This window comes from Mustela putorius, unplaced genomic scaffold, assembly GCF_011764305.1.
Source record: "Mustela putorius furo isolate JIRA1106 unplaced genomic scaffold, ASM1176430v1.1 tig00000382_pilon_pilon_pilon, whole genome shotgun sequence".
Taxonomy (NCBI): domain Eukaryota; kingdom Metazoa; phylum Chordata; class Mammalia; order Carnivora; family Mustelidae; genus Mustela; species Mustela putorius.
In genome coordinates, this window is record NW_025421367.1 from 3843882 (window position 1) to 3868305 (window position 24424).

Genomic DNA, 24424 nt, shown 5'->3' on the forward strand with positions numbered 1-24424 from the left:
TTTTTCCCTCTCTTCCCCTATGATCCTCTCTCTTGTTTCTCAGATTCCTCATATCAGTGAGATCATATGATAATTATCTTTCTGATTGACTTATTTTGCTTACTATAATACCCTCAAGTTCTAGCTACGTCATTGTAAATGGCAAGATTGTCTTTTTGATGGCTGCATAATATTCCATTGTATGACCATCTATTCTTAATTTACTCATGATACATGCAGTTATAGTAGAGTGAAATAAACATATCATTTTACAATTCTCTGAACATATCTTTTAATTCAGAATTTTTGGGGTTTTTTTTATTTAAGATTTTTATTTATTTATTTGACAGGGAGAGAGAAAGAGCACAAGCAGAGGGAGCAGCAGGTAGAGGGAGAGGGAGATGCAGGATCCCCACTGAGCAGGGAGCCCAATGCGGGACTCCATCCCAGGAACATGGAATCATGACCTGAGCTGAAGAAGGCAGGTGCTTAATCGACTCAGCCACTCAGGCATCCCTAATTGAGAATTTTTGAAAAGTGAGAACGTGAGCTCTTGTTCATTGACCTTGATCTTTATTGACTAAAAGAGTGACTGAAACTTCCTCAAAACACTGATTCTAAAGTCAAGAAAAATATATAAGGTTTCCATTTTGAAAATTGTAAGATTCCAAATTCCAAGATTACATAAAACAAAATATGAGGCAAATAATTTAAAAATAGATTAGACAATGGTGATGCTCCTCCTAAAAGGAGCCTGATGTGGCAGGAACATCCTTCAAACACCAGAAGATCAACAGAAAAAAAAAATGATAAATAAGAACTAGATGGAAAACAGAAGTTATGGCTGACCATAAATTTATCTTTATTCAGATTATGATTGTTGAGCGAGCATCAGTTGTTTAGACTTGGTTTAAGCTATGCTTAATTAGAACACATACAAAATGATTATTCATATTTTTTGATTGGAAAGCAGAAAATTCTGTGTTGCATTTCACCATATTTACTAATTATATTCTGATATGAACTTCTAAATGCAAATGGCTTTGAAAGTGAATAAAATAAATTCCAAGTGACCAACCCTGCCCTCCTGTAGGACAAGCTCTGTGATGCTGCCTTCTTTTCAGCACATGCCCCTTTGCTGGCTCATGGCTCCCACAGTGATGTGGGCTACAACCCGCGGCACTCAGTTTCAGTTTCAGAGTCCTCGCTCCAGTGTGCATCTCGCTTTTCGGCCACCAGTTTGATGAACTGAGAGTGACTGGCATAAAGCTGGAGTTGATCACTGATGTCCACCCATTTCACTTTTCCAGCATCATCGCCAGCTTCTAGGGTAAGGTTATCCATTACCTCACCTGTTAGCAAAGAAAAAAAATATCACCAAGAAAAAGTAATTCATTTACTTATTTTAACATAATTCTGTAGCTTCAAGTAAATGTGGCCCAGTTCATTAAAAACTAGAATGTTCCAAATCTTCGAAATGCCCCAATTTTAATCAAGTTTCTAAATTTTTTAAAGAAAGATTTACTATTTACTTGAGAGAGAGAGAGAGAGAGCACGAGCAGCGGGAAGGGCAGAGGGACAAGCAGACTCTGCGCTGTGTGCAAAGCCCGAAGTCAGGCTCGATCCCAGGACCCTGAAATCATGATCTGAGCTGAAGCCACTTAAATGAACCACCCAGGTACCGCCCCCCAAGTTCCTAAATTTTAAGTAGAGGCACAAATAAGGAAGCTTTTCTCTTTAAAAAGTAAGAATATCAGCCTTTTAAAAAAGAGTTCTATTAAATAAATATGAAAACTTATGTCAAAATAAATTCTAGAGGGATAAGAGATTTAAATGTATAAAAAATAAAACAATTATTGGCAATTCATTTTGCACTATTAAGGTAAGTGGGCCTTTCTAAGCATGACCCCAAACCAGAAATCATAAATGAAAATATTTATAATTGTATTTACAAATAAATATAAATATTAAAATAATATACTTATCAAAAAATTAAAAGTAATGCTGCTCTCATTCACTATTGTACATTCATTATATATGAATGTAAATGGCATATTTCTGTAAGAAAATTTGCCAATGCTATAAAGAGCTTTGAAAAAGCAAATGCTCTTCGATGAGCATTCATTCCACAAGTATCAGGTGCCTCTTACCCAGTTTAATAAACATAAGTCAGTTTACCTGTTTCATCATGGTAGTTCACAGCTTCTGTCTCCATCCATGCATTATCAGTGTTTCGAGGATCATCAACATATCCCTTATATATCTATTTTTAAAAGGAGGCAGAAAAAAAGTGTAGAATGAAACACAAATGGGGTGAGCAGATATGTGTTACCTTCATTGGAATCAGAAATGTAAATATCCTGTTGCAAAACAGTGTGCATAAATATTCAGGAGGCAATAATTACACATTTATTTAGGATCAAAGAACAGCAACTAAGGGTACACAGATTTGGGTAGCAACCCACTATCCCACTAGGGAGCAAAGCCAGGTTTTTTATTTTTATTTTTTTATTTTTTTTTTAAGATTTTATTTATTTTGACAGAGAGAGAGAGAGAGAGCACAAGCAGGAGGAGCGGCAGAGGGAAAAGAAACAGGATCCCAGCTGAGCAGAGAGCCCAACAGGGAGCTCGATCCCAGGACTCTGGGATCATGACCTAAGCCAAAGGCAGACACTTAAATGACTAAGCCACCCAGGTGCCCCAATTCAGGCTTTTCTAAAACTAAAAAGAAAATGCTTGTAGAAGTTGTTTACAAGGAATTCTGATGCACTGGTAAAGAAAACCAATCGTGGCTGAATATAATCAGTTGCTGAGCCTGTCACTAAGCAAGTCTGTTCTTTAGCAAGTTGCAGGTGTTTGTGAAGTCTTTGGAGTATTTGTGGTTTGGCCCAGTTTAAAAGTTCAGGGCTCCACCTGGTGAAGTGCACAAGGCCCAGCTCCTAAAGGCCTCTTAGCTCCACTTTAAAACCTCTTGACATAACTGACTCCATTATTTCACCTTTCATAAAGAAATGTAAATATCACAACCTTTCATGTAGCATTCTATATGTTTGATTTAAATTTCCCAGGAAACAATATTGTCCAGAACCATTTGAGTCAGCTTTAAAATTCACAAAACCCTCAGGGTGCCTAGGTGGCTCAGTTAGTTAAGCATCTCACTCTTGATTTCAGCTCAGGTCGTGATCTCAGGGTTGTGGGATTAAGCCTGGCATTCTGTCTCCCTCTGTCCCTTCTCCCACCTCCCACCTCCTCATGTGAAAATAAAAATTTCACAAAACCCTCAACTCCACAGACTTTAATTTCATAATTTGGGAATTATGAAATTCCCAGTCACATTTGGGCCATATGATTTTTTTTAAAGGCTCTATAAGTATTACTCTGTTTTAGTAATTTCTGCAATTATAGTTTCAGACATACAAAGATTCTTTTAGTTATAAAGAGATCTATGAATAAATTTGGTAAAGACTAATATTTAAGCTCTTAATACATGAAAAGATTTGGATCTAGCCATCTAACACAAATGCAACCAAAAACCTGAACATAAATAAGAAATCCCAATTCTAGAAAGGAAACATAGCAAGTGGAACAAAAGCCAGCATAAAACAGAAGAAACTCTGTAGTACGTTTTCTTATCATCAGTACACATATACTGATGTGTACTTTTTTTAAAATTACAAAGGGTATGTAGACAAAACAGAGGTAAGACTTAAATGGTTATCCACAAAAAAAAACTCTGAATAACATAACTTAAAATGTAAATGTCTTTGTAAACAGCCAAATTCATATATTTTTTTTTAAAGGTTCTCTGATGGATGGGTGAGCTCAGGGTCACATTAGCTAACATGTAGTCCAAAGAAAAACTCAGAGGAGATAAATGTATTCTAATGAAATTGACCTAAAGTTGGACTATAAAACTTTAAGCAGAACTGTATTTCAGTGAAGATCTACTGAATTTAAGTTGTGTTTAGCAATATGTATTTCAAATACACGGGTAATTCACTTTATTCAGAGAATAAACTACCGGATTTCCAGGTGAACTTTTAAATAATTTTCATTCATCCATGGGGCTAAGTCCCTTCAGAGGAACCACCTTTTCTTACCACTAGATGTTCCTGGCTGAAGAGCTTGTGCAACTGTTCCTCTAATTCTTTCTTTTCCGCTCCAGATTTCTGTAAGGAGTTGAGAGCTTCTTCGCCAAACTCTCTTTTAAGTGCAGCACTAATCTTTTCTCCAGGATCCACCATCCCCTAAGAGTCACATTTTAAGGGGAAAAAAAGTAATACGCTTTAACTCATGCAACAAATATTTACTGGGTGATACAGTAAACATTGTTCTAGCTGCCCGTAATCATGATCCCCATTCTCCTGTGCTATGTTCTTCTATAAACCATTTGATTCTAGGAGAAGCAGCCAGTCAGGGTATCCCATGTATTTGACCACAGTAATTGGTTCGAGGTTAGTCTATGGTAAACTGAGCCAAACAGACCTCTTTCCTGGTACCTTCCAAACTCAAGCTAAGGGGGAAGGCCTGGAGGCAAGGAAGAATACAGCAAGCTAATACTTCCCCATTGTTCATTCCAATCCATTTTTGTCCTACAATGGAAAAAACCATTCTTGCAGATAGGAGGATATGTATAAAGTGTCATCCTCTTACCAAACTATCTCCATTTCATAATATGGCATAAAATATAAAATCCTCTACTGCTAAAAAAATTTTTAAATGTAAAAAAAAAAACAAAAAACTCTGCTGGGGGCACCTGGGTGGCTCAGTTGGCTAAGCTACTGCCTTCAGCTCAGGTCATGATCCTCGGGTCATGGGATGGAGCATTGCTTTGGGCTCCCCACTCAGCGGGGAGTCTGCTTCTCCCTCTGCCCCTGTCTGCCTCTCTCTTAAATAAGTAAACCTTAAAAACAAAACAAAACAAGGGGCGCCTGGGTGGCTCAGCGGGTTAAAGCCTCTGCCTTCGGCTCCAGTCATGATCCCAGCGTCCTGGGATCGAGCCCCACATTGGGCTCTCTGCTCAGCAGGGAGCCTGCTTCCTCCTCTCTCTGCCTGCCTCTCTGCCTACTTGTGATCTCTGTCAAATAAATAAAATCTTATAAAAATTAAAATTAAAAATTTTTAAAAACACCTCTGTTGCACAAACACCCATTTTACTTTTTTAATAATTTTTTAAATTTTTTATTAACATATAATGTAATATTAGCCCTAGGGGTAAACTCTGTGAATCACCAGGTTTACACACTTCACAGCACTCACCATAGCACATACCTTCCCCAATGTCCATAACCTAACCACCCTCTCCCTGTCCCCCTCCCCGCGTCAACCCTCAGTTGTTTTGTGAGATTAAGAGTCTCTTATGGTTTGTCTCCCTCCTGATCCCATCTTGCTTCATTTTTTTCCTTCCTTACCATACCCCTAAACCCCCAATTCTGCCTCTCAACTTCCTCATATCAGGGAGATCATATGATAATTGTCTTTCTCTGATTGATTTATTTCACTCAGCATAGTTCCATCCATGTTGTCACAAATGGCAAGATTTCATTCCTTTTGATGGCTGCATAGTATTCCATTATATATATATTACATATCTTCTTTATCCATTTGTCTGTTGATGGACATCTAGGTTCTTTCCATAGTTTGGCTATTGTGGACTTTGCTGCTATAAACATTCAGGTGCACATGCCCCTTCAGATCACCGCATTTGTATCTTTAGGGTAAATACCCAGTACCATGACTGCCGGGTCGTAGGGTGCTACTTTTAACTTTTTGAGGAAACTCCATGCTGTTTTCCAGAGTGGCTGCACCAGCTTGCATTCCCACCAATAGTGTATGAGGGCTCTTCTTTCTCCGCATCCTCACCAGCATCTGTCGTTTCCTAACTTAACTAGTCATTCTGACTGGCTGAGGTGGAATCTCATTGTGGTCTTGATTTGTATTTCCCTGATGCCAAGTGATGTGGAGCACTTTTTCATGTGTCTGTTGGCCATTTGGATGTCTTCTTTGCAGAAATGTCTGTTGATGTCTTCTGCCCATTTCTTGATTGGAATATCTGTTCTTTGGGTATTGAGTTTGGTAAGTTCTTTTATAGATTTTGGATACTAGTCCTTTTTCTGATATGTCATTTGCAAATATCTTCTCCCATTCTGTTGGCTGTCTTTTGGTTTTGTTGACTGTTTCCTTTGCTGTGCAAAAGATTTTAATCTTGATGAAGTTCCTTCCAATAGTTCATTTTTGCCCTTGCTTCCCTTGCCTTTGGTGATGTTTCTAGGAAGAAGTTGCTGCAGTTGAGGTAGAAGAGGTTGCTGCTGTGTTCTCCTCAAGGATTTTGATGGATTCTTTTCTCACACTGAGGTCTTTCACCCATTTAGAGTTTCTTTGTGTATGGTTTAAGGAAATGGTCCAGTTTCATTTTTCTGCAATGTGGCTGTCCAATTTCCCCAACACCATTTGTGGAAAAGACTGTCTTTTTTTCATTGGACATTCTTTCCTGCTTTGTCTAAGATTAGTTGACCATTGAGTTGAGGGTATATTTCTGGGCTCTCTATTCTGCTCCACTGATCTGTGTCTGTTTTTGTGCCAGTACCATACTGTCTTGATGATGACAGCTTTGTAATAGAGCTTGAAATCTGGAATTGTGATGCCACCAACTTTGGTTTTCTTTTTCAACATTCCTAGGGCTATTAGGGGTCTTTTCTGGTTCCATACAAATTTTAGGATTATTTGTCCCATTTCTTTGAAAAACATGGGTGGGATTTTGATAGGGATTGCATTAAATGTGTAGATTGCTTTAGGTAGCATAGACATTTTCACAATATTTGTTCTCCCAATCCATGAGCACAGAACATTTTTCCATTTCTTTGTGTCTTCCTCAATTTCTTTCATGAGTACTTTATAGTTTTCTGAGTACAGAATTCTTTGCCTCTTTGGTTAGGTTTATTCCTAGGTATCTTATGGTTTTGGGTGCAATTGAAAAGGGGACTGACTCCTTAATTTCTCTTTCTTCTGTCTTGCTGTTGGTGTATGGAAATGCAACTGATTTCTGTGCATTGATTTTATATCCTGACACTTTACTGAATTCCTGTACAAGTTCTAGCAGATTCGGAGTGCACTCTTTTGGGTTTTCCACATAAAGTATCATATCTGCAAAGAGCGAGAGTTTGACTTCTTCTCTGCCAATTTGAATGCCTTTAATTTCTTTTTGTTGTCTGATTGCCAAGGCTAGGACTTCTATCTAGTACTACACTGAATAGCAGTGGTGATGATGGACATCCCTGCCGTGTTCCTGACCTTAGCAGCAAAGCTCTCAGTTTTTCTCCATTGAGAATGATATTCGCTGTGGGTTTTTCATAGATGGCTTGATGATATTAAGGTATATACCCTCTATCCCTATTTAAGAGTTTTGATCAAGAAAGGATGCTGTACTTTGTCAAATGCTTTTTCAGCATCTACTGAGAATATCATATGGTTCTTGTACTTTCTTTTATTAATACAAATACCCATTTTAAAATACCACTTCAAATATACACTGACATGAACGTAAAAAAATAAACTATTCCTGATGATATTATGGAACTTTTTTAAAACTACAAGAAACAGTAAGTAATAAAAGTTATCTTTTTTTAATGTCTAAAGTTATCAGAATTCAACACAAGAATGCTCTCAGTTTTACTCGGACTTGAAGTAGAGGTTGAATTCTGAAATGGGATCCACCATTTATGAATACCTACTTTATGTCAGGTGCTTTATCACTAGTAATCCCATGAAGTAGATACAATTATCTTTACTTTAAAGAGAAGGGTTTGAACTCCAAATATTCAGCTCTGAGTGGAAAGACCAGGATACAAGCCTATGTCTAACTCCAAAGTCCATGTTCTTTTCCAAAGGTTTTATAATTAGACTCAAATTCTAACACTTTGATGCATCATCTTAAACTTGCTCTTGACAGTGAGACTTCACTGCAGTGAGGAATGACAAAAGAATTCCTGAAGTGGGGAGAGAGGGAAGATAAATGAAGGGTAAAGATCCACACAAAATAACCTTGCAGCAAATGAAGCAACTAAGAAGGACTTAAAACATTAATTTGATTTAATTTTAATTCTTACCCCTGGGATTGCCCATTCTCCACAGTCTTTCCTTTTTATTGCCACAAACTGTAAGATGTTTTTCCCAGAAATGGGGTGGGTGATTTTATTTCCACTACTATCCCGTTTCCACCTAAAAATAATAATAGAAAATCATAACTGATTTAGAGCAAAGAAAAGGACCTGTCTCAAACTTGAGACAAAGTTATATATATTTCTTTATAAAAAGACATATATAAGTCTACCTCAAATCAGCTAGTTTTACCAAAAAATTATTTTGTAATAGAAACACTCTATATTTACAAACCAAGCCAGATATCTACTTTCCATAAAAGATACTGTATTCTCTGGAATAAAAATTCAGAATATAAAGTTTTTACTACTTACGCACTGTCAAAAAAAGAAGTTTAAAAGCTGAACAGAATTTAGAGACAGGGACATAAACTTAAAAAATAGTCCAAGGACATTTTTTAAGAACCACAAGTAGTGTATGGGCAACTGGGTGGCTCAGTCAGTTAAGTGTCCGACTCTTGACTTCAGGTCAGGTAATGATCTCAGGGTCATGGGACTGAGCCCCACATCGGGCCCTGCGCTCACTGCAGAGTCTGCTTATCCCTCACCCTTTGCCCCTCCCCCTGACTCTTGCTCACTCTCTCAAATAAATAAAATCTTTTCAAAAAAATTTTTAAATAGATAATTCTTTCAGAACGCACTTCTTCTAACCATATCTTCTTTGCCAGAAATGCTGATACATCTCCCCTTTCCCTTCTCTACCCCTACCACAGCCACCCTCAACACACAATTTTAAGAATTATTCTAATACAAACTTAGGCAAAGATAAAAGACTTTGAACTTCCAGTACTAAACCAAAAAAGAAAGCCTAGTATCTAATCACTGCATGGCATTAGATTCAATGAAATAAATGAGGTGGGTTGGGTTTTTTTTTTTTTTAAGATTTACTTATTTATTTATTTTTAAAAGATTTTATTTATTTATTTGACAGAGAGATCGCAAGTAGGCGGAGAGGCAGGCAGAGAGGAGGAAGCAGGCTCCCCGCCAAGCAGAAAGCCCGATGAGTGGCTCATTCCCAGGATTCCAGGATCATGACCAGAGCCGCAGACAGAGAATTTAACCCACTGAGCCACCCAGGAGCCCTACTTATTTATTTATTTAAGACAGAGAGACAGATAGGGACAGAGGTAATGGGAGAAAGCACAGGCAGGAAGGAGAGGAAGAAGCAGCCTCCCACTGAGCAGGGAGCCCGACATGGGGCTCGATCCCAGGACCCTGAGATCATGACCTGAGCTGAAGGCAGACACTTAAGTGACCGAGCCACCCAAGTGCCCCTAAAAAAATGAGTTTAAATACGAGTTTCCAAATTTTTTTATATAGTGGCTGACTACCAATTCCATCCCATAATTCCTGCCTTGAATGAGCTCATAGTCTAGCAGCAGAGCTAGATATGTAGGTGAATAAATAATAAGAGAGAATGACAGTTTGAGGAGTAAATAGAAATGAAAGAACAATTAGTACAAGACACCATCAATTTTTAAGGATGCCAGACACAGGCATAACATGAGGAAGAAACAAAGGTGTAAAATAGTATGTTGTAAATACAGGTGGAGTCTGGCTACATGGCCATCAGTGGGGGCAAGAGGTGTGATGAGGATGGAGGAGTAGGCAAAGAATTAAACAAGGTCAGCTGCTTAGAGAGCCAGAGAATATTTTTAAAGTAGAGTAAAGCCATAAGCAACTGGTATTTTAGAAAGTTCACTCACTCTGACAAAAGTATGGAGGCTGGTTTGGAGGGAAGCAAGACTGGAGGCTAGAAAAGTGTTAACCATGATCCAGGTACATGATGATGAGGATAGGACTGAAGGCAGACATGGTAAGAATAGAGAGAGCACAGGTTTTACTTTTATCTCTTAAAAACCATTTATACACCACTTATTATATAACTGATATTGTTTTAAGTCTTTAATGTATTTATTCATTTAGACCTCAAAACAACCCTATATAAGTAGCTGACTACCTTTAATTTACAGACAATGGTATTTCAACATACTATTGATATTCCCTCCCCACTTCTGATAGCCCACACATTCCTGTCTCACCAAAACTAGAAAGAAAATGTTAACACCATTAACTTTTGATCTGATTTTATTCACAATAATATATTAACACTACCCAACACATTTTCATTTTAAAGGATCTAAAGGAATGTCAGTTGTACACATAGAATCCTAGGAGAGGCACCTGGGAAGAGAAAAAATTAACACTTGCCCTGGAGAGTATGGACAAGAACATTTGTGAAATTCTATACTATACAATGCTGTTCTGAACCATGAAGTACTTGAAAAAAAAGGGAATGGAATCTTTAAAAGTGACTAGGTGACTCTTTTACTCATTAGTGAAAAACTGGTATAAAAGAACATGCACAATATCTGAAAACAAATACCCGTGATTCAAATTTCATATCTACAAGATTTAGGTGAGTCACTTAACCTCAGTGAGTTTTCATTTTCAGATCTATCAAACAGATAAGTTAATACCTACTTTGAGGAGTTTTGTGAAAAACAAATGGACAAACTACGTACATTCTTCTCTTCCCTCCATTTCTACTGCCCCTCTTCAATTTAAAGGGACTCATTGGTTAACAGATCCATTACCGAGGCAGCAAAGAACATCAACCTAACAACACAGCTGAAAGCTAGACTCTGCCACCTGTGGGCTCTTTCACAACCATGGACCATCTCAAAGCCTTCAGGCGTCTCATTTGTATAAGGACAGAATTAAGCTCAAAATGTCTATTATTTTGAAACAATGCAACAAAATTACCACATATACTCCCATATATTTCTTCCACCAAAGATAAAAATAAGCTAATGAGAAGCTAACTTTTAAGTCTCTAGCTTCCCTTTTCTTCCTGGCCCCTTATTAGCATTCCTGCTTCAAATGTTTCACACCTTCCTCATTTTAGCTAGTCTCAGCAAAACTGGAAAGAAACTGATACTGTCATTCATATTTTTTACTTACATTCATTAATAAAAATGTATTAACTCTTCCCATTTCATTTGAACTATAAAGCTTCTAAAGAAATTTGAAATGGATAGGTAGGTTGGCAGGTGGATACGCAGGTAAGCAGATAGGGAGGGAGGTGGACTGGCAGGTGGGTAGGTGGATAGATGGATGAAAGATAAGTCAGGGGTGAGGGGTGGGGTAAAGATCTCTTTTGACAGGAGAACTGAAAGGGCAAGCAGGCAAATAAAATGGGACAAATATTGGTGGCTCTTCCACTAACTTGAAAATAGGGAAATAAGCTACTTTCCTAGAGTTAAACTATGAAATCATATTCTTAGATCAGAGAAAAACAAAGTCTCCTGAAAGAAAGAAAGGACCTCAAAATATCAAAACTAAAGAAGGAAAAATATTGAGGGTATTTGCATTATTTAAAGGGAAGTAACAGGGGCACCTGGGTGGCTCAGTGGGTTAAGCCTCTGCCTTCAGCTCATGTCATGATTCCAGGGCCCTGGGATTGAGCCCCGCATCGGGCTCTCTGCTAGGCAGGGAGCCTGTTTCCTCCTCTCTCTCTCTCTACCTGCCTCTCTGCCTACTTGTGATCTCTGACTGTCAAATAAATAAATAAAATCTTAAAAAAAAAATAAAGTAAAAAAATAAGGGGAAGTTAACAATTACATGTGAGAAGGGAATTGGTAAGGAAGACATCCTAAAAATAAAGAAATTAAAAGAATGACAGAGATGATACAATATTCCAGATGTGCTGGAAAGATGATCCCTACGGAGACAGTCAAGTACATATAAACACTGGATTCACCTACCTTCTTTATTCTGATTCATGCTCACCAAGGGGCCTTCTGAATACAATCTGGCTTACCAGATAGACCTCCCTTAGGAAGAGAATGCCTGTCCCCTGCTCTGAAATCTTCACTGGCTCCAGTTCACACTCCTTAGCTCTGGCATTTAATATTCTCCACAATAAAATTGAACAAAAATTAAATAAGCTTAATTACCCACTATTCTACAAAAATCTTCTGCTTCAACCAAGCTGGTTTTTCACTGGCCCTCAGTACTCAGATACTACTACAAGCCAACTTCTTGGCTCTCCTGCTGTTCCGCTATCCAAGCTTCAAGCTCAGCTCAAGTCCGCCTCCTTAACAACGCCTTACTTGGGTGCTCCAGTTTGCCATCATCATGACCCACATCTAATCTAATGGGGTGGGGGGCACAGAAGGAGAAGGAGAGAAAAGAATTTAAGCAGGCTCCATGCCCAGCACAGAGCCCAATGCAGGGCTTGAGCTCAGGACCTGAGATCATGACCTGAGCCAAAATCAAGAGTCAGACACTTAACCTACTGAGCTATCCAAGCACCCCTCATCTAATATTCTAAAGCATCCTGTTATCACCCATGTTACCTGACATGTTTTGTGTTTTTTTTTTAACCTTGACATGCTTTCTGATTTCATATTTTTCATCTTGCAAATGAAGCCATAGCTCTTCTGTGACAGGGAGCTGAAACTTAAGATTCTTTTACTTTTTTATATCCTCCAAAACACCTACTCAATTCTGTGAACAAAGAGATGTTCAGTAAATACCAGGTGAGTTAACTTTGTTCAGATAATGCCTAAAACTATATCTTCACACTTCTATCAGTATGATTTCACATGATGTCCCTTTAAAATACAGACTTCACAAGTATACCTATATACATACATGTATATATACAACCACACACACTTATGCAAGTACACATTATATATACACAAACATACATATATGTGTATATGTAAACATGTGGTTACAGTCCATATTTCTCCAATCACTTGGCTCTCTGCTACTGAAATGTTTTCATTCTTACCTGGTTATGATGGGATCCGCAGCATGATTTGGGCCCCATCGCCCCAAAAGCCCCCGGCCAACCAGTCCTGTCCGTCCTGCAGGATTTCTGGGACAAAAAATGTAAAAACAATTGAATGTGTCCATCTTTTTTTAACGTAACTTGATATGACCCAGAAGAAGGCAGTAAGTACAGTAAGAGGGAAATAATATCTCATCTCAAATCCACTAGCATTATCACATATCTGGCACTAAAATTACGTATTTCCTTACACTGTTATTTAACTTTTTTGTGTGCATGTCTGAGCTCTGAGCTTGAACCAGGAGACGATCTCATTTTCAAAGTCGTTCTCAATATGAGAACTTTTTCAGTTTTCGTCTATATTCCTAAATTTAAACCAGCACTTTTCTGGACTCGTACAACAGAACAAATGAATGGTCTGTACCTAGTCATCATCTATCTCTACAACAGTGATGATTTATCTTTCAAGATACCCATCCTCATCTTCACTTTCTCACCACTCCCTTTTCTTAACTCCCATCTCATAAAATCCTTCTCATGAAGTAGTTTTGTTACTTTTTTAAAATTCATTTTAAGTAATCCCTATGCACAATGTGAGGCTCAAACCCATAACCCCAAGATCAAGAGTCACACGTTCCTCCACTCTTATTTTTGTTACTTTTAAAAGTCCATTTATTCTCAGTGGGTTCTGGATGTTTATTACCAATAATATATATTTTGTATCATATAATGAGGTAGTAGTATTATTGAGGATTTCAATATTTTTAAAGAAAACAGTTTTATAAAAATGCCAACTTACTGTTTAACCAAATAGCACAACCCAATGTTAAAAAAATCTATCAGGTAAACATGGCAACACTCATGCGTAATTTTATTCCAGTCATTATTCCTTAATGTTCAACTTTCATTATGTACAAGTACAACACTGTAACCTACAGTCTTATCTAATTATGATTTTATCTTTTGTTCTCCCAATACAAGAAGGTAAATAAACACAGAGCCCAAATTTTCCCTATCATCCATCTCTTTTTATTCTGGTTTTCCCTGTGACTATTATGCAAGTTGAATGAGTTTTGCTATTGTTTTTGTACCAGGCTCTTGAAATATTTCAGCAAGACTTACAAATAAAGACAAGACACCTGGCCAGGTGACAACAGTTTTACTTTTCAAGCTCACAGGGGGAGGGACAAGGCAGCCAACAACTATGTTTTATTCCATGTAACCAGACACCCCTGAATAAAAATGATCAAAACCAGTATTAAGAGAGAGAATGTTAGATTTTTAGATGGCTAAGCCTCTAACTTGTACATCAGAAACTATGGAAAAGACACATAGACTATCCTGTAGCCTGAGAAGCAGAAAAAGTTGTTTGCAGTGAAAGAGAAATAAATGCAACATGTAAAGAAAGCAGAGATGGATTTTCAATTCCCCCCCTTTCCTAAAGTTAGCTGCACTTATGCTTCAGCCTCCTTGAGATGATCCTATCTACCTAAAGTTCACCTGTTACTCAGGCAAGCTAGAATTGTTTCTATTAGTCAGACTCTTGGCTAAAACAATATGCTATCTTGCCTTTGCTGCCTTTCCTTTTACATGGGTATGTATCTTTTAACATATATTTTTAAATATATCTTTTAATATATTCTATCCAGAAAAAGAACCCAAGGAGTAAGTCAAATGCAATGTTATTAAAAAGATCCAATAAAGGACGCCTGGGTGGCTCAGTGGGTTAAAGCCTCTGCCTTCAGCTCAGGACATGATCCCAGGATTCTGGGATTGAGCCAGCATCGGGCTCTCTGCTCAGCAGGGAGCCTGCTTCCCTTCCTCTCTCTCTGCCTGCTTCTCTGCCTACTTGTGATCTCTGTCTGTCAAATGAATAAATAAAGTCGTAATAAATAAATAAATAAATAATCAAAAGACCCAGTAACACAGAAAAGTGAAGCTATGACCAAAGACTGAATTTAGCAAAACTGAAGGACCAGGTTATGGTAAGAGGAGCACTATCACTGCCTTGTCCTTGAGGAACTAAGAATACAATCACACTTTTCCAAGGTAAGAAGTGTGACTACAGATCTCTGCTCTTTTTTTTGTTTTAGTTGAGGCATGCTTATTTTCACAGTTCTTCCTAACTTTTTTAAAGTAATACCTACACCTAATGTGGGTCTCCAACTCACAACCCCCAAATCAAGAGTCACATGCTCTACTGACTGAGCCAGCCAGGCACCCCTCCATTCTGTTCATTAACTCAGTTATTTCCACCTTCAAAGTGGAGTTACAAAAAAGTGCATTCAAATCCTGCTTCTCCCACTTACTGTATGCAAACTGCTTACATTCTTTCTCCTTATCTATAAATGGAACTAAAAATATCCCCCCACAGGGTTATTGTAGTGTTTTAATTAGATCACACGTATAAATTCTTCTGTACAGTGTCTGGCACATACAAGTACTCGATAAATGTTAACTGGGTTTTCTACCCTTAGAAGACCCATTATTGTAAGATATCCATCCCCAGTACCTACCTGGGTCTTCCATTTTCAATCTCATACAAACCATTCTGGCTCTTTCTCTCAACATGCCCATCTTTTTCATTAAACTTGGGAGAGAAGTTACTTTCACTGGAATGAGAATATGAAAGCAAAATATGAAATAATGGCCTAATACTACCAAGAGCTCACTAATGCCAGTCAATCTGTTATTTATAATAAAGTAGGCCTGAAACTTAATTTTTTAAGAGCCAGTTTTCATTTACAAATCCATCTTATTCCTTTGAAACAGGTTCTTAAAATAAGTGTTTACTGAAACACCTTATAATACAGGATGTGTATTATAATCCCTCTAGGAAGGACTATACAGAAAATCTGCAGCTCCTCCCACATGCTACAAAAAAAAGTCTACGTTACTATTAGCAAAGAGGTATTGTCTGTGGGCACAATACAGCAACTGGTGGTTCCTATGTGGATCGCAAAATAAGACCCCTTTCTGAGATCTTGATGTTTTTACTGTCTCAAAGTAATTTTAATTTCCTCAAATATATACTAGCTAATATTTTCATCAAAGTAAACCCACAAAACAGTGAATTTACCCTAAAACTTCGTAACAACTATGATGTAGACTAAAATAGATATATGCTGGAAATGTTCTAAATCTTGATCTCCATGGTAAAGCCATATAAACATAAAATCGTTCTGAGCTATAGAAGCATACATAAGAAATGTGCACTCTACTGTACCCATCATTCCTCAATAAAAATATTTTTAATGTAAATTTAAATAAACTACTTCCCTCACCATTAGGAAACCAGTGACATAACTGCATTGATAGTGAATAGTTGTATAGCACTACATTGTTCATAGGCAGTTCTGACCTAAGTTTTAGGTTTTTTCTTGCTTTAATTTCAGTAAGTGAACAAAGAAGTATTTGTGCTCTATTATGAAAACAAGTTCCAATTTGAATGATCAGACATTTTTTCAAGACTTCTAACCAATCTTCCATCTAACACACAAATAAAAAGAATTACATGGTAAAAATCATGACATTATAAAACCAGTGTTACAATGCTTTTAGGACTCCAGATACTCACCACTGGGGAAAAAAAGCATGAAACTAATCATAATTGAAATATTAATGTTAGTAATAAAGCTTGACTTAGATGGTGATATAAATTCAACTCCTAAAAAATAAACTGAATGAAAATGTAAGAAAATGTATTCAATCTTCCTGTTTACACTATATAGCACCCTTGCTGACACCATTAATTTTAATTGTACATGATGTATATGTAAAATACTCTAAAATGGGGGAAGTAGAATTCCCTGAAGCTACTGATATCTCCACAAGTTAGCTTCATGATTAATAATCCAAGTACTATCATGAAGTTACAAGTACATCTTCAGATAAAATTAAAAAATTGTAGGTCAAAATCAAGTCACAGCAGTAAGACCATGGTAAAGTTTAACCTAATGTACTAACTAGCAACATTTTTTACTTATCTGACTAATAATCCCTTGGGAAGCATTTATAATAAATTGGCCCATTAAATCAAATTTATAAAACTGTTCTAAAACCACAGTAGCAGTTTAGCAGAGTGGTTAAAAGCATGAATCCTAGGAGTCACACAGAGTTCAAGTCCAAGCTTCACCATCTACTGGCTCTGTGACCAGATGTAAAGGGCAACCTTTCTGTGCTTCCATTCTTCGTGTGTGTTTTTTCTACAAAGCAGAAATAACAACCCTGTCTGTCTTCCAGAATAATTATAAGAATAAAATAATGTTTATAAAATGATTAGTGCAATACTTAGTTCATAGTTAGCACATTAAAAAGTTCTATCATTATATTCATTAAAAGAACATAAACAGGGGCGCCTGGGTGGCTCAGTGGGTTGAGCCGCTGCCTTCGGCTCGGGTCCTGGGATCGAGTCCCGCATCGGGCTCTCTGCTCAGCAGGGAGCCTGCTTCCCTCTCTCTCTCTCTCTCTGTCTGCCTCTCCATCTACTTGTGATTTCTCTCTGTCAAATGAATAAATAAAATTAAAAAAAAAAAAAGAACATAAACATAAAATGTGAATTGATGTACTTCCATGAATTTAGTCAAAGGATTTTGGCTTGAGTGCTTGTTTTCTTCTCTATCCTTTATCTATCCCTTCTTTATTTTTGTCCCACTGCTCTAATTTTATGATCCTCCTGTTCCTAGTAATCTGAAAAAATTCTGAAAAATATTTTCACTACTTCAAATACGAGTCTAGCTATGGTGGAAAATAACCACAAAAGATATTCTACTGATAACCTAAACAGAACAAATAAAAATAAGTACCACCACTTGCCATTCTATAAACCAACTCCACAGTAAAACAGATTTACTTTTTGGAAGAATCATCATAAAACCCCCAAGAGAACAGCAAACATGGACTGTCTTGCTTTAGCAAGCATTCAAGCCAATGTGGAAACTGAGTTCTGACAAAGTCAAACACTAGGTAAAAATAATTTTTCAGCTCTGTCAAAATGGTAACTTACAAATACAACCATTCTCTTTACCATCTTACACCCAGCTACCAGCTAATGCCAGCAAATCTGCTCACCTAATCTGAGGATCTGCCCACCTCGGTCCTGCCAAGACAGAAACTGCAGTGTACTCCACAGGATTATAGTCTTGCCACTCAACAAACCAGCCTACTTTCTCATTAGGAACCTGGCTGCGTTGGACTTTTGAACCCGGGTAAGGAGATGTCCGAGCCTTGTTGTGGGAATTCTCTTTGGCACCATTAGAAGTAGACATGATGTTCGAGCTAAGATGAAACCCAAAGGATGAAAATGTGTTTCTGAAAAGAAAAAAAGGTAAAAAATGTTTTACATAAATACCAAAAAAAAAAAAAAATTAAAAATAAAGAACCTAACTCAAAGACCCAAAAACATACTTCTCAATTTCAAAGTATACAAGTCTAACATCTATGAGAAAATTATTTTCAAATGTAAAAATTTTTTAAATATTGCCAAATTTTATTAATTGGAACCAACTCATTGTATTTCTTTTAGCTGAGAACAAGGGACAGAAGCTTACCTTTTTTAGCACAAAAGTTGGGGAAGTTATGAAAATGCAACCTAAAAACAAATGTAAAAGACTTTCTTTGAAAATAGTCTGTAGTCTAACACATGTATAAAATGTATGGCAAAAATGACACAAAAAAGAACAAGAAGTACTACGGAATAATACTACAGAAAGCCAGACTATGATAAATACACGAGTTCTAAACTGATGACAGCATCCCTGCCCTGTTCTCACAATATCAATGATCAGACAAACACCAACTGGCTAGGGTGGTGAAATAAAGTCAATGTGCTGTGTCTCCTTGTTTCATACACTGGTAAGTACACAGTTATCATTTCTGAAGTATTCCTTACCAGAATGTATGACCAGAATCAAAAACATAAAGAAGTAATAGAACAGAATCAGTTCAAGGGACAGCTTGCAAAATAAATATGTGTACTCTTTCAAGAGGTAACAACATCATGAAAGATGGAGGACTCTTCCAGTTAGATGCAGAGTAAAGAGACATGAAAACTAAATGCAATCAATGATCTGGGCTTGGTTCTTGAACCAAAAAAGGGAAAAAAAAATTTTTTTGCAAGACAGTCGTGAAATTTGAATGGGGTTATATAAATACTATTATTTTTTAAAGAATTTTATTTATTTGGCAGAGAGAGAGAGAGAGCACAAGCGGGGGAGCGGCAGGCAGAGGGAGAAGCAGGCTCCATTGTGGGACTCAATCCCAGGACCTCAGGATCATGACCTAGGCCAAAATAACAGATGCTTAACCGACTGAGCTACTCAGGCATCCCTATAAATAAGTTTAAAAGGTGATGCAAAAACCGTATTTATTTACTCCTGACAAAGAAACACTTGGGAGACAGCGGCTTTGTTGGTGAATTCCATGAAACATGTAAAGAATTAACACCAATCCCCCTCAGATTCTTCCAAAAAAACTGAATATATCCAATTTTTTTCTGTGAGGCCACCATTATTATCCCGATATCAAAGCCAGACAAAGACACTACTAGAAAACTAGAAAACTATAGACCAATATCCCTGATGCACATTGATGCAAAAATCCTCAACAAAATAATAGCAAACAAAATTCAAGAGCACATTTAAAGGATGAGACATGATGACCAAGTGAGATTTATGGGAATGCAAGGATGTTTAAACATATAAAAATCAGGGACGCCTGGGTGGCTCAGTCAGTTAGACTTGCTGCCTTCAGCTCGGGTCATGATCCTGGCGTTCTAGGATGGAGTCCCGCATCAGGCTCCTTGCTCGGCAGGGAGCCTGCTTCTCTCTCTGCCTCTGCCTGCCACTCTGCTGTGCACTCTCTCCCATTCTGACAAATAAATAAATAAATAAAATCTTAAAAAAAAAAATCAATCAACATAATACACATTAACAGGACAAAGGAAAAAAACAAATGATCATCCCAACTTATACAGTAAAAGTTTGCCATAATCCAACACCCTTTCACAATAAAAACATTAAAAAAAACTAGGAAAAGAAGAAAACTACCTCAAATAAAAAGCAAAAAAAAAAAAAAAGAAGAAGAAGAAGAAGGGCGCCTGGGTGGCTCAGTGGGTTAAGCCTCTGCCTTGGACTCAGTTCATGATCTCAGGGTCCTGGGATCGAGGCCCGCATCGGGCTCTCTGCTCAGCAGGGAGTCCGCTTCTCACTCTCTCTGCCTGCCTCTCTGACTACTTGTGATCTCTCTCTCTCTATTTCAAATCAATAAATAAAATCTTTAAAAAAAAAAAAAAGAAGAAGAAGAAGAAAACTATCTCAACATATTAAAGGCCATATACAAAAAGCCCATTTTTTGGTGTAATAGTGAAAGACTGAAAACTTCCCAAGATCACAAAGAAGGGACCCCAAACAGTCCCTTGAAAACGAAAAAGTTGAAGTGACATACTTCCTAATTCTAAAACTTACTATAAAGCTATAGTAATCATAACAGTGTAATAGTGGCACAAAGACAGACATATAGATCAATAGGATAGAATGGACAACCCACATATAAACCCTCATATAGACAGTCAAACGATTTTTGACAAGGGTGCCAAGACTATTCAACAGGAAAGGACAGTCTTTTCAACAAATGGGGCTGGAAAAATTAGATATCCACATGCAAATGAAGATGGTCCCTTACTTTACAGCATATGTAAACCCTAATGCAAAATGGATCAAAGACCCAAACATAGACCTAAAACTATAAAACTCTTAAAAGAAAACATACAGGGAAAATTTCATGTCACTAAATTTGACAATGATTTCTTGGATATAACCAAAAGCACAGGCAACAAAGAAAAATAGATAAACTGGACTATAACAAAATTAAAAACTTCTGGGCATCAATAAGCAGTCACTGGGTTTAGATATACCCTCACATCACCTGGGGTTCCCAGTATTATAAAAATGAAGAGTAACTGGGGTGCCTGGTCAGTTAAGTATCAGACTCTTGATTTCAGTTCAGGTCATGATCTCAGGGTCCTGTGATGGAGCCCCTCCTTGGCGCTGTGCTCTGTGGGGAGTCTGTTTGAAAACTCTTCTTTCTCCTTCTCCCTCTGCCCTCTCCCCCCACTGACACACAATCTCTAAAATAAATCTAAAATAAAATAAGTACATCTTTAAAAAAAGAGAGAGAGTAACTGGTAAGCAATTTTACATTGTTGTAGTGGCATCTATCAAAAATAGCCCTCATAACTTCCAAAGAATATAGTTTGGTTTTTTAACTTGGAATATTTGTTTATTAATTTTGTTAATTTTTACCTTAATTGGAATTTGGTTGACACATGATGTTATATTATAAAAAGCATAGATGTTTATTCCTTCCCTCCCAGATCCCACTGAAAAGAGATAAAGATGTACAAAAGGCAACAAAATCCACAGCAGGAGAGAGAATAGAACACTCTGAATAAGAGTGTTCTAAATAGAACATCTCTGAATAAGAGATTGTAACCAACTCTGGAACACTGAAATTTAAAAATTAAATAAAAATTTTAAAAAAAGAGATTGTAACCAATTTTAGGTAGAAAGTGGATGGGCTCATACTGACCTACAAACCAAAATACAACAAATTATATTTGAGAATATGCACAAAAAGCTGGGTGAGAGATGCCATTCCTAAAAGAGGTGGCCTGAGTGGTTTCAAGCTTGGACTAGTGGACCCAACTGTCCTAAGTGTGCAGTGGGGCAATAACCATGGAAATCGGTCACCCTCCTTCCCCAAATAAAAAGTTGGCATTAGTTATGTCTGCCCCTGGAATAAAACCAAAAAGTTAAAATGGAAGGCTAGAACCCCTATTGTGATACTGGTGTTATAGAATACAGCAGCAATTTAGGCTTAAAATCTCCACAGTTCACACGAGGATATACAGTTAAGGCAGCTATGCTCAGCAGAGAATTCACTCCACTAGTATAAATCCTGGAAAGGGGAAGGCGAGCATTCCCAGCCTGTGCACTGGCCACCTGCTCACACACACTCACCTGAAACCTTCCAGTCTATGTGCCAATGTTCTATCAGTCCTCCCATTTAGAGAAAACAATGTCTATTACCTACATTAATCAAAAGATAAGCCAATAACTGGCGCCCACCAGATGTTTAAGAAAAAAACAGAAGAAAAAAGGACCAAAAAGTACAGGACCATTAACACCCAACAGTTAATTCATGAAATAGAAGATAATTTATTTTAATTATCATTTTTACAGATTCAGAAGTTTTTATATCCATAAAATATGAAAAGGCTGCTATTAAGAAGAGCAACTAGAGAAAAAGAAGTTCTTGTCAAAATTGACAACTCAATAGAACAGATGACACAATAGATAGATGAAGTCCGAATTAGTAATCTGGAAGATAAATTTGAGTAAAATCTCTAAGAACACCATACAAAAAGGACAAACGAATAGAAAATGAGAGAAAAAGAGAACCAAGAGGTTTAACCCAGAAGGTCCAACAGTTATCACAAGAGTCCCAGGGTGGGGGGAGGGGGAGACAGGACAAAAACGGGGGTGGGGGGGGAGAGGAAGGACTGAAGAAAATTTCCTTTTGCTCAAAGTAAACAGGACATGCCAAACGAGAAGAATTTCTTGAAAACCATTCCTAGACATCAAACTCGTTCCTTACTCTGTACCTGGCATAATATCTAGGACCTCGTGTTTACTGAACAATGAATTTAGGGGGGGGGGGGATATATAAAAGTAGGAGGCAGTGTGAGATACCGTAAATCCCTAAATTTACCCAGGGGTAAAGAGAGAGATGATAAATATATATTTAAAACGAGGTGGTGAGGAGGAATGACGACTTATACTTTTCATTTTACACCATTTATACTGTTCACATCTTTAAACTATATGCATGTAATAATTTTCATCACAATGTTTTAAGTATCAACCAGGGAGAATGGCACGGGGCACCACCCACGACCGAACAAGTGCTATTTAAACTCTCGGAAAACGGTAATACTGGCGACTTATGGAGAATGGCGTATTTCAGCATCAGAGACGAAGAAAAATTACTACCACCATTTTTCCTCAAAAGGTAAATAAAACATTTGGGGAGTCCTTGTGAAAACGTGAACAGCGCGATAAAAACTCAAGATGCACGCAAAGCCTACGGAATCCGCAGGACCGGACGCCGGCTCCACCCACAACCCGAAGACTCCGAAGGCAGCACTAGAGAGAAAATACCTGCACGCCGGAATACTGCAACAGCCCGAGGACTTGACAGTCACAGAGGCCAAGGCCACCGAAAGAGACACTGTGGCTAACGTCTTTCCCAGGATGCGTTCAGCCATCAGCTGCCCGCGGGCGGCTTCGCGGAGCGAGGTCACGCTTAGCTGGGGCCACAGCGTCCGTCCGCCTCACGGCCCCAGGTATCTAGCGGGCACTAGGACCGGGCCGCCCTTCGGGGAAGGAGTATCTACGCCTTTCACAGAAACACACAAGACCGGGAGCTCTCCCCAAATAATCCCCCGCTGGCACCGGTGAGACGAAGGGAACCAGAGCCGCCCGCGACGCGGACGGTACCAGCGCCGGCAGCCGAGGAACGGCTACGCGGGTCCCGTGACCTCCCGCGTCCGTAACAGCGCTGTAAGCCGCGCCGTAAAGCAAGAACAGCGCCGGCTTCGCGGCGCTCTGCTTTTTCGACCTCCCAGTGTGCGCAGGCGTACTTGGGGTGGAGTGGGGGAACTGAACCGAAAAAGCGCCCGAAAAAGGAGAAAGTGAAAGAAGGGGAGCTGGAAGGGGGGGGGGGAATGGGGAAGGAAAGAAAAGTGATTGAAAGAAGGTTGTTTACCTGTTATTTTTATTTATCGGCAGAAGGGAGTTATAGGCTCCTTCACCCGTAGTTAACAACGGGTGTCCTAATCCTATCTGAAGAAGTTGGTGGCAAAAGAGGTACTTAAGAGGTTTGCAGTCCACTTAAGGCTTTTCTCTTCCTCTTTTACCAAGTCGCTAAATTTGACAGAGGTTTGCCGGATGTGGCCCTGGCAAACCCGGGAGGAGCAAACCAGCTGTGAGCCGGCTGCTCGGCTTGGAGCAGGAATGCAGAGCAACACCCAAGACAAACAAGGGGCAAAAATTAACCAGACTGCCAGACTGAAGATTGGTAATTCATATCTGTACAAAACAGTTTGTAATCTGGCTCTTTAATTTTTTATATTCATTATCTTCTTCATGTGGCAAATATTTAACTTTTAAGTACATAATCCAGTTTTTCAAGCGGTTGGTATGGACAGACATTATAAAACTTTGACTATCTCAAAAGCCAGCTTAATCAAACTTTGGGAAGAATTGTTCTGAAGACTGAAGAATGCAGAACTTTTGGCATATAGCAGCTCCATCACAACCTCTACACTAAGAGACTTGACTATACTAACAGGACTTAAGCACTTTGAGGCCTTGTCCCTACACTTGTCCCAGAATATCCCTTAAAATGCCTGTGTGGAAAAGGTAAC

General features: G+C 38.2%; 1 protein-coding gene across 2 annotated transcripts; it reads right to left on the reverse strand.

Moving 5' to 3' along the window:
* Positions 1–817: 817 nt before the first annotated feature.
* Positions 818–23976, reverse strand: NUDT9 (nudix hydrolase 9). 2 transcript variants are annotated; one of them, XM_004756114.3, is made up of 8 exons: positions 23764–23976; positions 18010–18249; positions 15456–15551; positions 12940–13026; positions 8085–8196; positions 4080–4226; positions 2158–2242; positions 818–1331 (listed from the first exon to the last, which is right to left on the reverse strand). In XM_004756114.3, exons 2-8 carry the CDS (start codon positions 18204–18206, stop codon positions 1147–1149), a joined length of 909 nt encoding a protein of 302 aa, XP_004756171.1. In that variant the 5' UTR covers positions 18207–18249; positions 23764–23976; the 3' UTR covers positions 818–1146. The 2 variants fall into 2 exon arrangements, with proteins under 2 accessions (XP_004756171.1, XP_004756169.1); XM_004756112.3 differs by lacking the exon at positions 23764–23976 and adding an exon at positions 23157–23577.
* Positions 23977–24424: the final 448 nt, after the last annotated feature.